The sequence below is a fragment of the Balearica regulorum genome, chromosome 27, assembly GCF_011004875.1.
Source record: "Balearica regulorum gibbericeps isolate bBalReg1 chromosome 27, bBalReg1.pri, whole genome shotgun sequence".
NCBI classification, from domain to species: domain Eukaryota; kingdom Metazoa; phylum Chordata; class Aves; order Gruiformes; family Gruidae; genus Balearica; species Balearica regulorum.
In genome coordinates, this window is record NC_046210.1 from 3,548,757 (window position 1) to 3,562,623 (window position 13,867).

The window sequence follows — 13,867 nt, forward strand, 5'->3', positions numbered from 1 at the left end:
TACAGTGACAGATCTTTGCATCTGCCTTCACTTTCATTCAAAACCTTTATTTTCTGGTTTGTCCTAGTATAAGAAGTGTGTATGCAACTCCTTCTACGGACTTAAGATTATTTTTTTTAGTTACTATTATTTTTCTGTGATAAAGCAGACCTCAGCAAGCAGCATCTCTGTTTAACCTAATTAAGTAAGCTCTTTTGCAAGACTTGGGTGCCGTACACAAACTAGGCCTTTTTGGTAGAGGCTGTGACCTTTTCTCTTCGTGCAAAACAACAAAGTTCCTTAGCTTTCACCTTGCAGCTACCCATCCTACATGCCAATCCTGCAGCGAGCAATTGAACTCTGGTACCATGACCCAGCCTGCACTACACCAGTCCTCAAACTGATGGCAGAGTTGGTACATAATAGGTATGAGCATCTGAAAGCCGGCAGGGATTTGTGTCTGCTGCTTCAGCCTTTGGGAGGGGATTTGGTGCCCAGTTGTGTTTTCTCTACTTCGGTCTATTGATGCTATAAAGGCTGCCAAGAGGGCAGGGGGAAAACTGGCATTGTTTCAGTAGGGAAGAAAATCTCACAGTCCAGATATCAGTCGTGTCGTGACTCAGACCAAGAGACGATCAATAAACACTGAATTTGTTCAGCATCTGCTTCCAAGGACAGCACTTTAAGATGGAGGCAGGCAACTCGTGTTAATTTTTAAAACCTGCATTTAAAATGAGCGTTGTTCTATCTGGCAGCCAGACGACCACTTTTGCTTTAGAGCATCAGCTCTTTTTGCCAGCAGAGGGGTACCTCTGACGCTAGTCAGATAATTCAGAAGCTGTCTAATCCGGCAGTGGAAGGTTGCCAAGACGTTGCTCTGGCCTAGGGCCAGCCGAACACAACCCTATAGGAAGGGACCGTTGTCACAGCCGAGTGGAAGGGACACAAGGTTCAGTCACTGGAGAGTTGACTCCCCGTACTGTCAGACTGTTTGCCACATTCGAGTGGCATCTTTGCAGTAGGACAATCCTTACTGGAATACGTCCACTCATTGATTTCAGAGGTGAACTGGACAACTCGCTGCGCTTCAATTGTAAGATCTATTCACTGTAGGGGAAAAAAAAAAATGTCAGGCTCTGAATTCTTGGTCATGTTATGAATAGGAGCTAGTCAGCCTGCCCTACAATGCTGCTTCCAAGATGTTCGCTGTGTTTGTGTACAGCAGCCTAGTGACTATTGCCAAGACAGGATTTCCAGCCTTGGTCTTGTAATATTCCTAACATCTGTGAAATATAGGCCCTTTCTTCTGCAACAGTAGAGCTCGTCTCTCCCTAAGTGGCTGTGTCCTGCCTGGCTTTGGTAACGAACAGCAGTATTTTCTGCCAGACCAGGGTGTTTTGTCGAACTCTGGGAAGCAGCCCTGGGAGAAGGGTGCCCCAGTAGACAGCGGCACGTGGAGGTGCTGGAGTATCAGCTGTGTTTTCGCTCCCAGGTATGTTTGAGCTCAAATTTATTCCCTGTCTTTCCCGTTAGATCCCAACGGCTGCAGTTTGACGTGTCCTCACCAAACGGCATCCTGCTCTTCCGAGAAACGAGTAAAATGATAACTACGTATGGTGAGTATCCGGCAGGTGGGATCCAGGCAGCCTCGGTCTGCCCTTGACTCCTCCACTTGCTTGGGGAGTGAGGGCTGGGGCACTTGCCAGCTCAGAGAGCGAGCCCGGGCTGGGAAGCAGTGCCAAATCGCTTGCTGAATGCATGCTTAGATATGATGAGATTCTGCTGGAAGTGCTGGGTAGGCAGGCGAGCAGAAGGGCCAGGGTGTTTGCCATGCAAATGAGGAAGAAAATGACAGCAAGGAGCAGGAGCCCAGCTGAGCCCCTTGTGAGTGTGCAAGGTGACACAGGCAAACCTGTGCAGCAAGCGGAGAGCAATCCTGTCCTTATGCTGTCCTGTTTCCACAGCAAGATTATGTGCTGTTGGATTTTCCTATGGTTTCCAGTAGAGCCACAATTTTACCTTGTAATGGGTTCCCTAACCTTTTCCTGGGGAATAAGTCTCTGGTGCTTGTGGCTGACTTCTCAGTCACTCCTTATGGCTCTACTTTTGTTTTTCCTGCACCGTGGGGGAGAAAGGGTCTGGATGTGGCTGCTGAAATACTGAGTCCACTTCTGTGCTCATGCAGGAAATCGTATCCTAACGCTTGGGGAGGTCCCAAAGGATCAAGTCTATGCCTTGAAGCTCAAGGGGATTTCCATCTGCTTCTCTATGCTCAAGGCCGCACTGAGCGGGAGCTATGTCAACTTTGGGGTCTTCCGTCTCTACGGGGATGATGCACTGGACAATGCCTTGCAAACTTTTATCAAGCTTCTGCTTTCCATCCCTCACAGTGACCTTCTGGTAAGCCAACACCTGTGATTAGCAGTGTAAACACATGGCTAGGGAAGTCAGGGTTGGAAGATTTTGCAGTAAAGGAATACACAGAGATGAGTGAGCCTGTGCCACTTCCCGGAACCTCAGGTATTGGCACAGGCCAGCACAAAATTACAGCTCCTGGGATGTGCAGCAGCTGTAACCCCTCTGCCCAAGGGCTTGCTGAGGTACACTCCGAGTCTCAGCAGAGCATTTGCCAAACTAATGGCTCCTCTACCTGAAAAACACTTCCTGTGAGTGAAGGATTTGCCTGTGGGCAGAGATCTTGGTGCATCAGCATTTAGGGTGCAACCTGCTTGCTGAAGACATCCACCTACGGAGTCTCGCTCCTATCCAGACCTCGTATACAGAAACCCGTTTTGCAGCAGAGCTTTGAGACCCTATTGGCACAGTCCTACTCAGCAAAATATCGAGGAGAAAGGACGGCATGTATTCCTCCCAAGTCTTACCTGTCTTATTGCCGTAGCAGGATCTGAAAGAAGTTGTTACTATCTCTGTGACTGCATTCAGCACATTCTTGATTTAATATACTGGTGGCCAGACCATTGCTGTTGAGACATGCAGCTCAAATGTGACTCTTGAGAGTGGGACACTTCACAGGACTCCCAGCAGAGTCCCTCCCCCAGTCTGGGGACTGCTGAGGGGTCTGTGGCACTGACAGCAGCGCAGGCTGCTGAGCCCAGCACTGCCCCCATTGATTTTTATGTGATCTGGCACTCTGCGTGGCCACGTGGAGAGCCGTTCCTATCTCTGCATCTCCAGCACTGGCATTAGTCAGCTAACACTCCCCGTTTAGAAAAGAGTGAAGCAGTGGGGAAAGATGTTTTGATATAACAGCGTTGGGAACCTGCTGGTGCTGAAGCCTGTTTGGAAGGCTCTTGGTAGGGGAGAAGGGGGGGAAAATACGTTGGCCCGTAAGTTGTGCTGTGAGAGAGGTTTGTTTGTTCTCTTTCCAGGAGATTCAGTAAGCAGTTTTTCAGATGATTAATGAACGGGTTGGGTCTAGCAGAAAGCCTTGACTGATGGTTACCGACTAGCCATGAGGCCTTAAAAGTCATCTTTTCTTCCTTTCTCTGCAGGATTATCCCAAGCTCAGCCAGTCATACTATTCCTTGCTGGAAGTTCTTACACAGGACCACATGAACTTTATAGCTAGTCTGGAGCCTCATGTAATCATGTATATTCTCTCTTCCATTTCAGAAGGCCTCACTGCACTAGGTAACTACTTCTGTTCTCTGTGTTGTGCTCTTAGGGCTTTGATTTGCAAGTGGGGAAAGATTTTTGGTTGCTTTGAATGCATGGTATTTCAGGCTAACAGATAAATTAAGATACACCTTGTGAGTGGGTGGAGGAGTTTCACCTCTGTTAAAGTCTGGAACTGTCTAGAGATAGTGAATATGTCAGTGAGGAAGTTACTACCTGGTTAGGGTTAGGTGGATCTGGCTTGCAGAGTGCCTAAAAGGACCCAGATACGTGGTGGTGTTTCCCTGGGAGCCTGCCCAGGTGCATCCAAGCAAGGGAACTGCTGGCAGTACCCCAATATCTCCCCCTTTCCTGTTCTTGCAGACACCATGGTTTGCACAGGCTGCTGCTCCTGTTTGGACCACATTGTCACCTATCTCTTCAAGCAGCTGTCTCGCAGCACCAAGAAGAGGACCACACCTCTGACCCAGGAGAGCGACCGGTTCCTGCACATTATGCAGCAGCACCCGGAGATGATTCAGCAGGTAAAGACCGAGGGCGTAGGGCCTTGTTGTGGCATGGCACGGTAAACTCCCCGATGAGCTCTGAATTCTCTTAGTGTGATGTAATACGGGGGCTGTGTGCTCCCTGCTCTAGAGCCCCAGGCTTTTCCGGAGGAAAAAGTATGATTTGCTAATACTGCATCTCTCCTACACCTTCATCATATGGTAGGTCTGGCTCAAAGCCATGCTTCAGGGCCGTGGTTCTCCCTGTGCAAGGAGCACCATTTTTGCATTTCAGATATGGAAGGAAGTAGCCAAAAATGAGCTTTTTGTCTTTTTTGGAGCACATGCTGCCTTGGCAGCGTTCACACCTGCTTTCAGAACAGCCTGAGCAGGGTGAATTTGAGAATAGTTGTTTACGTGCCGGTAGCACCTCTGTCTCCTGCCTCTCCATCCACAACGCCTCTGCTAGGCATGGAGCTTGCTGGGATTTCTCTTCTCTCTGGGCCAGGAGCCTGCGCAGTGCAGAGGATCGATAGTGAGCCAAGACATTTTCCTTGCTTAGATCAGGCTTAGCTCAGCATATACCTACACGTACCATGTGGTTTAGGTACCTGTGTCACTTAATGACAGATGATTCTGCTCACAGAGGTTTTGGTGCTCAGGAGGGCCCTGTGCTGGGATCTGGATATCCGTACTTCACAGCAAAATACTTTTACGTGCCTCTCGCCCTGGCCCTGCGGCTTTGAACAGCAATGCTCAGTGCATCTCCAACAGTGTTATCCAGCCTTGCTCGCTGGGACTTGTCAAAGTGTCAGCATGACTCCCACGTGAAAGCAGGGAATATCATTCCACCCTTGCTGATAGATGAAAGAAAAAGCAGGCTTTTTTGGGGCTAGAAGCTGTGCTTTCTGAGGATAAAGAGAGAAACTGCATCTTCTGAACCAGCTAGGTTAGATACGGGCTTTAGTCTAAGGAGGCTGTGGCAGGGAAGGCAGACACCCCTGGTGTGGACTGGAGGAAGCTCCCCAGCGCACCCCAGCACATACTTTCTGCGTTGAAGCACTCATGATTACCTTGTTTAAGTGCAGGTCAGACAATCTTTTGCCTGGCTGCCTTGGGGCAGGGTGGAGTGTGTCAGGAATAAATATTGTAACAGCTTTCAGCACACCTCCTCCGTGAGCCTTCAGGGAAGTTCTGCCCCGGTTCATGGAGGCTGCGGGTCCTCCTCGTGTCCCGTGATGCTGAGAGCTCTGTAGCGTTGAGCCTCCACCATTAAAAGTGAATCATTAGGCCTGAGCCTGCGTGGTGGTGAGGAGAGAGCTGGGGAGGGAAGGGCTGGTTGTAAACCTCGCTTTCCCTCTTCCAGATGCTGTCAACAGTGCTGAACATCATAATCTTTGAGGACTGCAGGAACCAGTGGTCCATGTCTCGGCCTCTGCTCGGCTTGATACTGCTCAATGAAAAGGTAAACACCGCAGCTGGAGGAGCTGTCTGGGCTTGAATGATGCAGAACGGTGTTGGAGCAGGTGGCTGGGAAGTTGGGACAGGAGAGATTGTGTGTGCCAAGCCCTTAGGAGCCTGTTCACTTCCATTTATGAGGCCACTAGAAGTGGCCTGAAGAGCTGTAACGCGTTTCCTCCCTCTTCCTGAGAGCCTGTCAGGCATGCCCTGTCCCAAAGCCAAGCTGGCTATTCCTCTGAGAGTTAACCTGTCCTTCTCTTCTCTCCCCCAGTATTTCTCTGACTTGAGGAACAGTATAGTGAACAGCCAGCCTCCGGAGAAACAGCAGGCGATGCACCTCTGCTTTGAGAACCTCATGGAAGGCATCGAACGCAATCTCCTAACCAAGAACAGGGACAGGTCAGTGTGGGCTGGAGACCCTTCACAGGGCTGAGCCCGTCCCCAGGCGCGCTGACCTGGAGAACTCACGCTCCTTGCAGCAGCCTCACGGAGAGCAAAACACAGGAGGAACGGGCGACCTCCCGCTCTAATGCGCTGCTCTGCCTTTTAGGTTTACACAAAACCTGTCGGCGTTCAGGCGAGAGGTGAACGACTCCATGAAGAACTCCACCTACGGCGTGAACAGCAACGACATGATGAGCTGACGTCTCCCAACTCCACCTGTACAGAGCAGCATCTCTTTGGCCTGGCCCAGAGGGGTTACCGTTTCCGATGGAAAGAAAAGAGGGCGTTTCTAATCCCTGCTCTTCCCCAGGGCTGGATTGCGGCGCTCGCTTTGGGCCGTACTCCACGTCCCGAGGGAGGAGGGAACAGGAGGGGTTGTTGAGCTCACCAGGGCAGGGTGCTTCTGTTTCCGTGGGAGGGGGTGGAAGGGCAAGAATCCAGGTGCAAGAATCCAGCGTCTCCCTACCCGAATGTCTGCGTGGAACGCCAGCGCTCTGCTGCAGCCTGCCTTGTATAAACATGTACATTTTTTCATAACATTTTGAACAAGGTTTATATTGACTCAGTTTAAAAAAAAAAAAAAGAAAAAAAAAGTGTGATTGAAATTTTTACAGAGTCCTGGTGCACCGGTGCTGGCGTGAGGGTTGTGTATGCGAGTGAGGAAAGCGTGTCCTGCAGGCCTGAAGCTTTACTGGGCGAGGGGTGGGTGTGTGAAAGTGCAGAGATATATTTAGTGACAAGTGTAGAGAGAAGCAAAAAAAAAAAAAAATCAACAACAAAAAAAAAAGGCATTGTAAAATTCCAAATGTATATTTTTTCTTATTAAGCCCCTTGAAATCACAACTTCCTGTTACCGTCTTGCCCTTGTTATTAGGAACTCTAAGCCATGCCGCGTGATCTTTCATTCGTGCTTGCTCGTGGGTGTCTCTCCCGTCCCCCGGTGTAGCAGTAGGCGCTGTCCCCCTGTCAACCCGCTTCTCGCAGGGCCCTTCCCTCCCTCCCACCCCTGCCTCTCCTCACTCTGCCTTCTCCTTTTCTTTTTTTCCCCCCCATCTCAGTCGAGCAGGAAGCACGCGTGGGATGCTGCGGGCGAGCTTGCCGTGCTCTCCGGCACTCGCAGCAGCGCGTCCCCGCGCTGGGAACCGAGCCGGCAGCGCAGGGCTGCTGCAGCCAACCCGCTGCCTCCCAGGGTTCTTAATAACAAGGTTTGCCTAGCATGAAGTATTTAACACCCCTTTAAAATGATTCTGGTTTTTTTTTTCCTAAGTCACCATAATAAATGTTTTGGATATAAAATTGACTTACAGAGGAAAGCTGATGGGGGAGGGAACCTGTTTGCCTTGTACTTTTTCCACTATTGTTGCTGCTAGTCGTGTGCATCCTCTTGCTCAGCTCTACCCACAGACACTCAGTCCTTAGGGCTTCAGTTTCTCTTCCCAGACACCACCTACTCTTAATTTTTTCTTTTTTTTTTCTTTTTTTTTTTTTTTTTGTTTTCTTTCCTCTGGCGATTGTGTGTTGGGTCCTTTTTCGCGTGAGCAGATTGCTGGTTGACTTGTAAGGGTGTTTGCTGCATACAGTGTAAGCATTTGTGACTGCAAATAAAACTTCAATGGTTTCTACTGAGCCGTGTCTGCCTGGGCATCGCCTGCGCCCCGAGCTCGCCCCTGCCGGGGGGTGTGGGGGGGGAGTTTTCCCAAATGAACCGCGTTTAAAAAAAAGTATTTGAGTTGTGTGGGTACATCGTACTCCGTCACGGAGGCCTCGAGTGATGCAGGCAAAGGTCTAGCCAAAACTGAAGTGGATTCAGCAATGCTTCCTTACGGTTTCTGTTCTAGGGAACAACTCTTTCAAGGACATTTTTTTTATATTTTTTTTTTAAAACATTTATTTACAGTCTGCAAATAGCCTGAACTAGGGGTGCAGGGAAGGCAGGTACAGCTTTGGCACAGGGTGAACTTGTCTCATCCTCACCCCGACGCCGTTTATTCTGCCGCAGTGGCTGCCGGCTCCCTGGCACTGCTGTAGACGACGCTGTTGCAGCCTTCTCTGTTCCGAGCAATTTCGATGGCGAAAAACTGGATTCTGGTGGCTAAAAGAGGGGAGAAAAAAATAAAAGCAGATCCGTGGGTTCAGCTTTCCCGTAGCCTCGCGCACCCCTTCTCTAGCAGGATGGCCGTGCCGGCCCTCGCTCACCGAAGATGGTGTTCTCCTCGGTGTAGTCCTTGCGGCAGTCCAGGCGGAGCAGGGTGCCGTAGTTGAAGTCCTCCACCACCCCCTCGAACCGCAGGCAGAACGGGCGCCACTTCTGGGGAGAGAAGCGTCAGCATCCCTAGAGCCTGGGGTGGGGGGGGGAAATTGGGGTGTCCCCCCCCCTGCTCCCCACCCACCTCCTTGGCAGACTCTGATTTCAGCTCTTCTGGGTCCAGCACGTCGATTTTAAGATCCCTGAAGGTTTTCCTGAACTCACTGTAGATCTGGTCATCGACTTTGGTGAGGTTCAGAAACTTGGGGTCCACGGAGGAGATGAGCTACACAGGAAGACTAAAGAATTAACCGTGACACACACCACCCCACCACCCCCCCGTGAGCCCTTCACCACCACCCTGACCCCCCCAGGACTTACGTTGAAGTAGACCTGGGCGTGCTGGTGTGCCTTCATGGCCCAGGCCAGCTCCACGCGGGGCTGCAGAGGCAGGAGGGGGTCAGGCAGGGCTGTGCCCCCCGGGGGGGTCCTCTCCCCCCCCTCGGAGGCGGTGTGGGGACAAGGGGAATGGGGGGGAAAGCGGGGATGGCTTGCGGGTGATGGTGTGGGGGGCTGCGGCCAAACAACCCCCCCCAGCACAGTCGCGGTGGGGGTTCACGGGTGATGCTATGGACCTGCAGACCCCAAAGCACCCCATCCGTGCGGGACCCCCTGGCGCTGTGTGTCCCCCTCTGCAGACCGACCCCCCCCTCGGTGCTGGGGATGCCCCAGGACTGGGACCCTTCTCCCGGGGCTGTGACACCCCCCCTCCAGCGTAAGGAACCCCCCCTGGGCTGGGATCACACACCCCCCCCGGGGCCGGGACCCCCCTCCCAGGACAGGGACCCCACTCCCAGGACCAAAGCATCCCCCTCCCGGGGCCGGGACCCCCCTCCCAGGACCGGGACCCCCCTCCCAGGACCAGAGCATCCCCCTCCCGGGGCAGGGACCCCCCTCCCAGGACAGGGACCCCCCTCCCAGGACCGGGACCCTCCTCCCAGGACCAGAGCATCCCCCCCCGGGGCCGGGACCCCCCTCCCAGGACAGGGACCCCCCTCCCAGGACCGGGATCCCCCTCCCAGGACAGGGACCCCCCTCCCAGGACCAGAGCATCCCCCCCCGCACTCACATCGTTGCCGAAGGCCTCGGCCGGCAGCGACAGGGCGTGAGCGGCCGCGGCGGCCTCGCCGGGTCCCTGCGCGGGGAGAAGCTGCTGAGGGACCGGCGGGGGGACCCCGACCCCGCGAACCCCCCCGGCCCCGCCAACGCCACCGCCCCCCCCCCGGCCCCGCCGGCCCCACCAGCCCCGCCGCCGCCATCGCCATCGCTGCCGGAAACGGCGCCGCGGCCCCGCCCACGCGCGCCTGCGCCCACGGGGAGGGGACGGGGACACGCGGGGGACGGGGACACGCGGAGGCGGCACGGGGCACGGCGTGGGGACCCACGGCACGGCCGAGTGACAAGGGATGGCAGGGCACGGCGGTCCACGGCCGGAGTGTCAGTGCGAGGTGGCCCACGGCAGGACACGGTGGCCCACAACAGGACATGGTCATCCACGGCAGGACATGGTGGCTCACGGCAGGACACCGTGACCCACGGCACACCACGGTGGCCCACGGCAGGACATGGTGGCCCGTGGCACACCACGGTGGCCCACAGGAGGACACGGTGGCCCACAACAGGGCAAGGTGACACAGCACTCGTGGCACACCATGGTGGCAGGACACAGTGACCCGTGGCACACCATGGTGGCCCACAGCAGGACATGGTGGCCCATGGCAGGACACGGTGGCCCGTGGCACACCATGGTGGCCCACAGCAGGACATGGTGGCCCACGGCAGGAGACGGTGGCCCGTGGCACACCATGGTGGCCCACAGCAGGACACGGTGGCCCACAACAGGGCAAGGTGACACAGCACTCGTGGCACACCATGGTGGCACGTGGCAGGACACGGTGACCCGTGGCACACCACGGTGGCCCACGGCAGGACCCCGGCGCTGGGTCCCTGCTCTTGCTGACCCCCCGCACCCTGGCAGGGCAGGTGACAGCACCGGGACCGGCCCTGCAGCCCCCCAGGTTGTGGGGGGGGGGTCCCCCCAATCCTGTGCCTGCAGCAGCCCGTTCCCAGAGGGGGGGGGACAGCGACCCCCTCACCACCCCCCACTGCAGGCTGGGGGTTGCGGGGGTCACGCAGGGTACGAGGGTGATGCTTCTCCTGCTGCAGCTTTTGGGGTGGTGGGATCGGGGGGCTCCTCTGCTCGTGGCGCAGGACAGGGCTCCGGGCGGGGGCTTGCACACACACACCTGGGGGCTCTAATTGCCCCTGAAGGGCTGTTGCTAATTAAGAGGGAAGGGAGTTGGGTGCTGATTGGGTGGGTGGGGTGTAAGGACCCCTGTGCCTCTATAAGCCCCCTGGGCAGGGGGTGCTGCTGGTGTGTTTGGGGGCTGCGATTAAATTGTCTGGGGGTGAGTGGTCTGCTGTGGTGTTAGAAACTGGCTGGGTTGTTCCTGGGGGTGAGGTGTTGGGGAGCCTCTGGCTGTAGCTGGTGTGTGGTGGGGGGGTCCTGCAGCCTGGGGGGGCCTGGGGAAAGGCCTCCTGGGGGGCACCCTGTAAAGTACCCCTGTGTGCCCCCTCCCAGGCCGAGGAATCCCAGAGCCATGTCCCTTACGGACAGCGTTGACATTGACAGCAAATCTGAGAAGCCCGTGTCTGTGATCTGGGGTAAGCACTGGGGTTCCCCCCTGCCCCCAGCAGTGTTCCCGTGGGGCTGGGGGCTGTCCCTGTCCCCCCCCCCCATGTCTGGAGCAGCCTTGCTTTGATACCCGCCTGTCCTAGGGTGTGAGCTGAGCAGCGAGCGGGACTCCTACACCTTCCAGGTGCCAGAGGAGTGGCAGTGCGAGCAGCAGCTGGCCCTGCGGACGGTACGTGGTCCCCAAACCCCTGGGGGTCCTGGGTGAGGGGTGCCTGGATGTCATGGGGAGGGGGATGTTCTTCTTGCTCCCTAAAGATCTGCCTGGGGGAGATGGCGCGGGATGAGTTCCACGTGGTGGAGATCGTGCCGGCTGAGAAGGATGCTGGTGTCCCGGTGCCCCTCGCCACGCTGAAACCCTCTGTGCTGCCCATGGTGAGTGCCCGGGGGGGGCTGCCCTGGGGCGGGGGGGGCTGGCTGGTGGTGGGTGCTGCCACTCTCTTCTCTTCCAGACCACCCTGATGGGAGTGGAGCTGATACCGCCGGTCACCTTCCACCTGAAAGCTGGCTCTGGCCCCGTCTACATCAGTGGGCAGCATGTCTCCAGTGAGTACTGGGGTACCCACCCTGTCACCCCCCGTGGGAGCAAGGGCTCAGCCCACCTCTCCCACAGTGATGCCCAACCTGTCCTGGGATGAGGAGGAAGAAGAGGAAGAGGAGGATGCTGAGGAAGACGAGCCGGCAGAGGAGTCCCCTGAGAAGCCCCCCAAGGGCCAACCTGCCAGGAAGGGCAGCGCTGCCAAGGTAAGCACCCCTCGGCTGGGGATGCAGTGGGGGGGGGGGTCCCTGTGCTGCTGGGCGTGCAGCCCCCTCTCCTGGGAGCTTTCCCACCCTCTGATCCCAGGGAGGGGCTGCTCCGTACTCCCAGCCAGCCCCGAACTCCTCTCTGTAACGGGGGTGAGCCGCAATCTTCATCCCTCGGGGAGGAAGAGCCACAGGCTCCATAGCCAGTCCCCATCGTGCCTGGCCCTGCCACCTACATCTTCCTCTCTCCCCCCTAGAAGAGGAGGCTGGAGAAGGAGGATGAGCTGTGAGTATGATGAAGGGAAACGTATCCACCAGCCCTGCTGTGGAGCAGGGAATCCCCCGTGCTGCTGGGACCCTGCACCCCTAATCCCAGCCCTCCCATTTTCTCCGAGCAGGAACAATGTCTCTGCTGAGGATCCCCTTCCCAGCAAGGTAGGAGCTGGCCGGGGTGTCCCTCTGTGTCTCCTGCTTACCCCATCCCAGCCGGGCGGGTGGGTTAATGCTCATTGACCAGGGCTGGCAGCTCCTGGGGAGGGAAAGGGGCTGATGGGGGATGTTAATCTGCTGCTGAACTTAAAAATGGGGGAGAAACGCAGGGCCAGGCTGTCCTGGCCAGCTGTGCCTATGCTGGGGGCTCCCCAAGCTCAGGGGTCCCCCCCGTACTCAGTCATGGCCCCGCAGGGACGAGGAGTTGGCCGGGGGAGGAAGGCAGCAGCCAAGAAGTAGTGGGAGCTGCGGTGGAGCCTGGCCAGGTACGGGGCAGCTGGGTGCGAGGGTCCCTCCAGGGCTGGGGGGGGCCGTGTCTGCTCCCCGTCTCGGGGCTGGGATGGACCCAGCCCCAAAGCGGGGTCTGCCCGGGATGTCCCCGTGTAAGACCCTTCCTCCTCCCCTTCCAGGTGCAGCAGAGCCTGGAAAGCTGCTGGTTCGGTGTTGTCCTTCCCCAATAAAGGATATTTTGCACTCCTGGCTCTCTGTGCTGGGGATGGAGCGGGGGGTGGGAGCATCCTCCACCCTGGCCGGGGGCTGCTCCTGCCTCCCCCGGGGATCCCTGTGCCCACTGCCCTGGCTCTGGCGTGCTGCCTGCCCTGGCACCATCCTTCCCCTTGGGCTGGGGGGGGCCGGCGGCAGCTCCCCTCCCCGCCGTCCCACGCGGGGTAACAAGTGTTGCTTGTGAATAGGAGACAAAGGGGGATTACTGAGCAGCAGGGAGATGATTATAACTCATTGACCTGGCCTTGCTCTGGAGGCAGCAGGTATTTGTGGAGGGTCCGGTGCCCCTCGGAGCGTGCGGGGGGGGACACACTGCTGTGTCTCAGATTGGCTCCGAGAGGGGAGCTGAGCCTGTCACAAAGGCGGCTTTAGTCTGCTCCAGGTGTGGGGCAGGAGGGCTGAGCCCCTGGGGGCTGCCAGGGCTTGGGGGGGGGGGAACCTGGGGCCAGGTCAGTCCCCAGCTGCGGGGAGCAGGGTGCCCCATTTGGGGTGCAAGGGATGGGGCTGGGGGGGGGGTCAGGGCAGGGTCTCTGGAGGCTCTTGCCTGTGAGGGCCACACGCAGAAGGCTTTGACAGGCGGCCCTGTCCCTCCAGCCTTTCCTCGCTCCGCAGGGGCTGCTTGCACAAGCTGGGTCCCCCACCGGTGCGTTGACGGCTCCCTGGGCCCCTCTGCCCCAAACCGGGGGGGACACACACCAGCAGTGATGACAGCTCCATGGCCATCAATCATCCCCTGCGGCTGGAGGGGCCGAGGCACAGCCCTGCCCCGCGGCCCCCGAGGGATGCTGAGCCCCGGGGATGGGACTGGGGACCCCCAAGGTGGGGGTGCCATGCCTGTGGTTACCGGGGGCTGCAAACTGGGTTTTGGGCTGGATTCCTGGCCCAGAAGGTGAGAGGGCATTGGGGGAGAGTCTGATTGGGGGTGTTAGCACTGAGTCAGCCCCCCCACCCTCTTGCAGATGGGGTGTGGGTCCCCTGCTGATCCCCATCATGCCTTTCCCATGGGGCCTGATACTCCCCCTTGCACGGATGGGGAAACTGAGGCACAAGCATGGAGGCAAGTGGTTTCTGTACTAACCCCCTCATCGTGTGTGCTGCCCCCTCTGGGACACCCCACAGGGGTGTTTT

At 57.0% G+C, this 13,867-nt stretch overlaps 3 protein-coding genes across 4 annotated transcripts in view; 2 read left to right on the forward strand and 1 right to left on the reverse strand.

The window, feature by feature from the left end:
* The window catches only part of XPO7 (exportin 7), a 47,964-nt gene extending 40,333 nt beyond the window's left edge, over nt 1-7,631 (forward strand). For both annotated transcript variants that reach the window (XM_075736715.1, XM_075736716.1), the window contains exons 21-28: nt 298-405; nt 1,513-1,595; nt 2,165-2,379; nt 3,492-3,630; nt 3,979-4,139; nt 5,467-5,565; nt 5,833-5,960; nt 6,112-7,631. In XM_075736715.1, the coding sequence (XP_075592830.1) occupies nt 298-405; nt 1,513-1,595; nt 2,165-2,379; nt 3,492-3,630; nt 3,979-4,139; nt 5,467-5,565; nt 5,833-5,960; nt 6,112-6,205 (1,027 nt within the window). In that variant the 3' untranslated portion in view covers nt 6,206-7,631. The remainder of the gene's footprint in view (nt 1-297; nt 406-1,512; nt 1,596-2,164; nt 2,380-3,491; nt 3,631-3,978; nt 4,140-5,466; nt 5,566-5,832; nt 5,961-6,111) is intronic.
* Nucleotides 7,632-7,867: 236 nt separating this feature from the next.
* PBDC1 (polysaccharide biosynthesis domain containing 1) lies at nt 7,868-9,641 on the reverse strand. The gene is made up of 6 exons (XM_075736718.1): nt 9,552-9,641; nt 9,380-9,445; nt 8,632-8,691; nt 8,396-8,536; nt 8,202-8,313; nt 7,868-8,097 (listed from the first exon to the last, which is right to left on the reverse strand). Exons 1-6 carry the CDS (start codon nt 9,573-9,575, stop codon nt 7,991-7,993), a joined length of 510 nt encoding a protein of 169 aa, XP_075592833.1. The 5' UTR covers nt 9,576-9,641; the 3' UTR covers nt 7,868-7,990.
* A 729-nt stretch (nt 9,642-10,370) lies between these two features.
* Nucleotides 10,371-12,709, forward strand: NPM2 (nucleophosmin/nucleoplasmin 2). The gene is made up of 10 exons (XM_075736569.1): nt 10,371-10,447; nt 10,892-10,974; nt 11,089-11,174; nt 11,261-11,377; nt 11,455-11,548; nt 11,616-11,746; nt 12,004-12,032; nt 12,145-12,181; nt 12,431-12,501; nt 12,646-12,709. The coding sequence occupies exons 2-9, from the start codon at nt 10,911-10,913 to the stop codon at nt 12,473-12,475; spliced, it is 603 nt and encodes a 200-aa protein (XP_075592684.1). The 5' UTR covers nt 10,371-10,447; nt 10,892-10,910; the 3' UTR covers nt 12,476-12,501; nt 12,646-12,709.
* The last annotated feature ends 1,158 nt before the right edge of the window (nt 12,710-13,867 follow it).